Below are 7,421 nucleotides of genomic sequence, written 5' to 3' on the forward strand. Positions count from 1 at the left end.
ATAAATACACAAAATTTTATTTGTAACTAAAATAGAACTGTTGTAGATTATACTAAAAAAATGTTTCTATAAAAAATCCATTACATCAAAATCGAGGAATTAAATATATAAAAATTCAAAAGCACACAATATCAAATAATGTTGTCTTACTATTAAAGGAAAGTGTTTAAATATACATATAAACAATAATTTACATAACAAATTTTATTTCATTTGTCGAAAAAAGGAATGATTCCTTTCAGCATTTGGTATTTTGTTTGTGATTGTACAGTGTACATAAATTTTTAAAGAATATATATATATTATATTACTATTTAATTTTAAAATATAACATTTGGGTTTATAGACACCTGTGATGCATGTATTAACTTCATGAAAATGATACAAATTATTTAAATTCATAGTTTCAAGTTCAATTATTCTTATATTTTCAAATTTTATTATTACGAAAGGTTCATCTATTTACTTTTAACGATCACTAATGATATGTTAAGCCTGCCATTTTATGACATTTGTTAATATAATTATTTTAACATATTTAAAACTAATAATCCAATGTTCCAATATTAAAAAATTATATCCAGTGGTTTAGGTGTGTATATAAATATACAAAAATTATTTTACCTAATTAAATATTTAATAAAAGAAAAGAGAAAAAGTACTATAATAACACTAGATGTATAGGCCTCCAAGTGTATCCGTTAAATATGAAACTACCCAAACTTGGAAAAAATTTAGTTGTTTGGATATATATGTTGATATTTTTGACAAAATTAAAGCTGTAATTAAAAAGTTCAATGATATTGAGCATAATAATTTAGAGAAATGCGAAAATATACTTAACATTGTAAAAAATAAAGAAAATGAGTTAAAAGAATGTTATGAAAACGAGTTATTAGATATTTATTTAATTAGTTCGGAAGATATAAATACTCTTTATGAAAAATGTAAACTGAATTTTAATAGTTTTAGCAATTTCTCCTTTCCTACATATGCAAGTGAAGCGTTAAAACGTGAAACGGAAAATTTGTCTGGAATAGAAAGAAATCACGAAAATGAAATGCCGTTAATAGAAGTAAAAGGAGAAGATGATACACAGTTTGAAAATAACTTATATTCTAAAGGACAGGATTCTCTACAATCAGGTCAAAGAAGTGCTAAACTAGAGATTGCAGAAAGAGAAGAAGTAAAACCACGGTCACAACGTGTTGTAGGAACATCTGATAGTTTCGAGAGGGTTCGAGATGGAGTGTCTTAAAAAACATTTCATCCTAATACTAGTTTGCATGAACATATATATGCTTCAAAACAACCTTCATTTTCTTCAGGTCATTTCGAATATTCTGACACACAAATTTTCCAAAAAGGAACTTCATCACATTTAAGTCCTGTAGTGGGATCTCAAGTAGTTGACACCAAGGGAAAAAATATAGTAAATACACAACATATTCAAAGTGATATACCTGCAAAACATAGTGTAAATGATGATTCTTGTGATACGCAAAATATTTATGGCAAAAATATAGAAGTTCAAGAACATAAAACTAAATTTACTCTTCCTTAGGTTTCTGGTGCTGACAACTATAATCTTGTGATTCATGGAAACGATGATTCTGATGGTAAAGATAGTGCTGATAAATTTCCTACTGACATACCTAATGAACATAAAGGTGTTCATTATGGCACTGATATTTTTGTAATCCCTAATGGCAAGCTTTCTTTTGATGATACTTCTGTTAATAAAGAAGCTGATGCCATAAGTATATATACTACGCAATCTGATTCACAAGAAAGCACTAAAAAAGTTACTGTTGAAAATTCATTTTATTTTAAAATAGGTGAATTTCTAGAAGGCAATGAAAAAATTCATACGCGGGGGAATTCTATTTATAACCATTCTAAACCTGGAAACAAGGGTAATAAAGAAAGAAAACATAGAGAAAGAGTTATCCCCCTTCTTATATATGCACATATTGTATCAACTTCATCTTCAAATAAATTACATTATCACCAGAAAATGATATCCCACGGAGAATATACATCTGCATAATAAAATTTACATATATTTTTCATTTATTCTTAAATTAATACGTAAAATCATAATATAATTTCTAATAAATATAATAGTGTGAACTATTCTAAAATATATACATCAGGAGGTCCAACTTTTATAAATTTGTCTCCGGATGCAGATGATAAAAAGATGACTGTAGATAATAATTCCAACGGACCGTATGATGAAAATCAAGGATTGACATATAATAAATATATAATAATAGCTTTGGTTCCATTGGCAATTATTCTTTTATTATCTCTTCTTATAAAAGTTAGCTAAAATTTATTGCATTAAAAGAATAACTCCATTTTTAATTATTTAAAACACTTAATTCGTAATAATATATATATTACTTCTATTTATAGTATGCTCCTCTGATGACGTTTTCTAAGAAGAAAAAAAGGAAAAATAGAAAACCAATGAGCGAAAGATTACAGAAAATACTATTTGGTCCTTCATTCAAAAGAGAAAGGAAAAATGTTCCTTTTTCGTATAGCCCTTTTGAATATTAAACATAATGATGTGTATGAATATTAAAGTGCTTATCATGGATGTGCTTAAATAATCATTGAATGAGATAAAAACTAATATTTTATTTAGTAATTTATTTTTAATTATTTTTACTTTGTTAAATTAACGTAGAATTGTTACCAAGACATTGTTAAATATTTATAATTATAAAAGAGTTATAAGAGAACTTGGATTGCACTATTGCAATAGTAATACAAAAATATATGATATTGTATTTGTTTCTAATTTTATATGTGTTATGATTTTTTTGAAAATTTCTTTAACCATTTATATAAGAAAATGCACTTGAACTAATGCATACTTAAGTATGAAAATAAAGTATAATTTTTATGAACTTGATGATATTTAATTATTTTTTTAGTCAAAAATGATAGCAAAATAAATATTTTTTTTCTTATTTGAAATATAATTTTTATTTTATTTCACAAGTTGAAAACAAATATTCCATAAAAGCATATCATCATTTATTTTAAAATAACTTGTACTTTATAGCCTTATACGACAATTTCTATGGCTTTAGTCTTTGCGAAAAAACAGGATATAAAACATATAATGAATATAAATACGATCTTAAATGAAAATTTTCTCTTATAATATAAATCATGCGTCTCAGAGTAATATTCGCTTAATAATTTATATAAAAAGTTTTTTACCATTTTCAAATTAATAATCATTAAGTATGGAGTACATATACCTAACTATGCTAATAAAAAATTTTCTGAATATATGAACTATTAGATAAATCATAATTTATACTTACATGTGAAATTTGAAAATATAATATTACAGTGGTAACAATCATTGAATAGTTCTTACTAGATATATTTTATAGTTGCACATTATATATGTGCTCCATTTTACAATTCATCTCTGTGGCATTATTAATTATTGTAGGAAAGAATATATTTTGCACTATATATATACATAAGAGAAGTACATTAAAATAAATGAAGCATAAATGTATATAGAACTATTTATATTATATATTTACTCATTTATACTAATTATTTATAATGCGTACATGTTATTTGAAGGAATAATACGGAATTATATATTTTTCCATATTTCTGATTTTAATTTATTTCCAATTAGAAATATTTTGATTTATAATGTACACATTAAATCATTCATTAATTGATTATAACTAACGAATGATTAATGAATTAATGTTACATTTATGTACACGTATACACAAAATAAATACTTAATATATACTAATATAGTTTATTGATCATTCACACGACCAATTAACCCATTATTTGGTTTTTTATCCTTTACTGTTGTTGAATGCATAAGTGTTCCTATAGTAGCTAATAATTTATACCTTATTAATTTGACATGAAGTAAAATTTAACTCATATAAAAGAATTAAATACTTTTATGTAATTTAAATTTCAAATAATGACTTAAACAAAATATTAATTGCAATGTTATTATATTATATTGTATTATTAGTAAGTTATATACATAAAAGGACAACATCAAATCCCAATTCTACCAGAACATCGAGATATATAAATTATATATTTATAAATATATTTTGTATTTTATATATTCACATATAACATACTAATTCATAGGTAAAATACAAATTAACATAGTTAATGTGAAATTATGTGAAAATTGAAAAAAATCTTAGATTAAGCAATAAATATATTTCACTATATATGAAAAATTCAAAATGTGACATTAATACAATTTGAGCTTTTAATATAAGTGTTACATTACATATAAATACATGGTAACAAAATAACCTTTAATATTTATATAAAATGAACAAAATTAAGATCTATTGATGTTCTCCAGGCAAAAAAATTTATTTTATTTTATTACTAATTCTATTAACGAAGGAGCTTTTTGCATTATATCGCTACATTGATCATAGAAAATATATATATATATATTAAATATCTAATTTTTATAAAAAAAAATGAAATGTTTTTTTTTCTACAGTATAAAGTCGAAATATATTTATATTACATGTTTATTGTATAGCACACTTTAATATGGGATTTTCTATATTTTTATCAAGATGTATTTGGGGGCGATGTAATATTTTTTTTATCAGTAGTATACTAATTTACAAGATTTTAACTATATTATAATAATTATTTATTACTATTATATATAATAATCATGCACTTAATAAATTCATAAAAACAGTTGTTAATATAAATAAGTGATATATATTAAGTTCCGTATGAAAAGAAAGCATCAAAATAATAAACATAAGCAATATATAACTATTTCTATTTTTATCAAAAATTTTATAACTGTTAAAAACGAACATCTAAATATGTTAAAATAATATACTCAATGTTTTAATATAATACCAATATAATTTATTATGTATTAGTAATATTACAATATAAGTTATTTGTTACATAAATATTAAGATAAAATTATGTATATTATATACACTTGTTATCTTGTAAATGACACAGTCTGAATTCATTTCAGAAAATTTATTATTATAAAAATATACTAATATATAGTATTTATATAATTTATATATATGTATATTTGTTTACCATATTTATTAAAATTTCTATAGATCTCAAGTCATAATATATAAAATTGTATAGCAGTAATAGATATAGGCATCATATATTAATATAAATGATATTTATTACCATAATTCATATTAATGATATTTATATTTTTTATTCAGAGTGTGCAAATAAATTTGGTGTGAATGATAATACAAAATTACATTAATATTTCACATATTTTACCTTCTGTTATACATAATGCTATATCAATGGAGTCACAGATTATAACTATTATTTATATAAACATTAGAATTAATATCATATATTTAATATATATCGTTTCAATTTTATTGAGTGTTATTCTAAAATATAATAATTTTTATATGGAATTATATCAATAACAATACATATTAACAATAGAAATATATATTTCTTTTATGTATAATACATTTAAGTTTGTCACTTTTTAATTAATAAAATTATTAATATAATAAAATTATTAATATACATGTTTTATCTAAAATAAGGCCTATTGTTTATTGCAGTGTTGAAAAAACAATGAATTATGCTTCCACTGGTATTATATCACCCATTATATAATTATAAAACATTGCAACATAGAAAAATTTCAAGGCTTATGTTATTACTCAGAATATATGTATATTTATTTTATCAATATAATTAAATTATTCATTTAACCTGCTATAGTATATAAACTTAACAAAAATGGGAAAATCATTTGTAGATTTAATTATTATAACTTTTCAATGCCATTATATTTTTTATGTCATATTCTCTATATGTTATAAATTATTGTTCCCTATTGTGTAATTCTTACCATGATAATAATTTACTTTTCTTTTTAGTATACTCTTGTATCTTGATTTCCTATATTTAGTAATATTATGGATAAATTTAAAAATATGTCTCCATCATGTGTATGGAAAAGAAGCTTGTTCTGAAGGAAAAAATGGAATTTCAATAAATAACAAAACGTGTTACCAGACGTTTTTGTTTTTATCTGAGTTACAATCGATGAATCATGAAACGTTAATAGAAGCGGGCTGCAATTATTTGTATTATTCGTTAGAGAATAATGGTGGGGGAACATATTATAATCAGGAAAATACAAACCTTTTTTATAAATTTCTCACAGTATATGGTGAGTCTTTGTTAAAAATACCACATAAATGCAAGTCACGTAATGTATTTATTACAATGAGCGATTCTATAATTCTGAAACTCATAGATGATATGTATACAGAATATAATAGTTTAAATTGGAGAAAAATGGGCGAAGTGGGTGAAAATATATTAATGAATTTTTATAGTAAAGCAGATTTTTTTATAAGTCAGTATAACGAACATATTGAAACTAATGAGATGGCAAGTAGTGAAATTAGAGGTATCCCTGTATCTGAAAAAGAAAACTCTTGCAAAACTAATATATTATTTCCCATAGTAGTTACATTTGTAGTGACGACATTGTCATCTATATTGTTATTTATTTTTTTTAAGGTTAGTTATCTTTACATTTACATATGTATGTTCTATAAAGAAATATTTCAAATAATTGAAAACAAAAAATTCTCATAATAAAAGAACTTATATTATTTATTATATAAATATATTTTTACAATGAAATAGTTTACAGCATTTGGTCCTTCTCTAATCTATAAAATATTCATGAAAAGAAATTACTGGTGTGATATAGATGAAAAAAGAAAATAATTCCAACATTCTGTAATATCTGAATGTACATCAAGTAACACAAGATATAATGTATTATATAATTGTGATTAATTATACTGTAGAATATGAAAAGAATATTACATTTAAACAAAAAAAAATATATATTTGCATCCAATATCATAGATAAGATTTTTTTAATTTTGTTTACTATGAAATGATGTAATACATGCAATAAATAAAACAACGGTAAATATTGCCTTGTCCATTCAGTATAACATTCTTTATAAGCAAATAATCTAACAATTCTGAATACATAATTCAGTAATATCATAATTAACACATGTATTATTAATAAAGTTTTAAGTTGACTTGTTATAGTACGCACTATTTTTCAGGAATATGCTTTTTGCATTTTTTAAACTGTAGCTTAAAAATAAAATATTAATATACAAATAAAATATATTTAAAACTGCATGTGTAAATAAAAAATCAAGGCAAAAATTGAATGTAATTGAAGGAAATTATTTTCATCTAAAATATATTATTTTATTATATTATATAATATAAAAGTGTATTTATAATTCAGAATTGCGCATATTAATAATTAACCCTGAAATATAATCAATACTACATTAAATTTTCATTGCGTT

The 7,421-nt window shown here is 22.4% G+C and overlaps 2 protein-coding genes across 2 annotated transcripts; both read left to right on the forward strand.

The window, feature by feature from the left end:
- Positions 1–505: 505 nt before the first annotated feature.
- Positions 506–2,568, forward strand: PGO_000550 (variable surface protein; the record flags this gene model as incomplete). The annotated part of the gene is made up of 4 exons (XM_028690790.1): positions 506–586; positions 677–1,249; positions 1,565–1,975; positions 2,422–2,568. 4 exons carry the CDS (start codon positions 506–508, stop codon positions 2,566–2,568), a joined length of 1,212 nt encoding a protein of 403 aa, XP_028546591.1.
- Positions 2,569–5,984: 3,416 nt separating this feature from the next.
- PGO_000555 (variable surface protein) lies at positions 5,985–6,810 on the forward strand (the record flags this gene model as incomplete). Its single annotated transcript, XM_028690791.1, has 3 exons — positions 5,985–6,017; positions 6,085–6,597; positions 6,727–6,810. The coding sequence occupies 3 exons, from the start codon at positions 5,985–5,987 to the stop codon at positions 6,808–6,810; spliced, it is 630 nt and encodes a 209-aa protein (XP_028546592.1).
- Between the last annotated feature and the right edge of the window lie 611 nt (positions 6,811–7,421).

Source organism: Plasmodium gonderi (genome assembly GCF_002157705.1).
Source record: "Plasmodium gonderi DNA, contig: Pgo-contig_49, whole genome shotgun sequence".
Taxonomy (NCBI): domain Eukaryota; phylum Apicomplexa; class Aconoidasida; order Haemosporida; family Plasmodiidae; genus Plasmodium; species Plasmodium gonderi.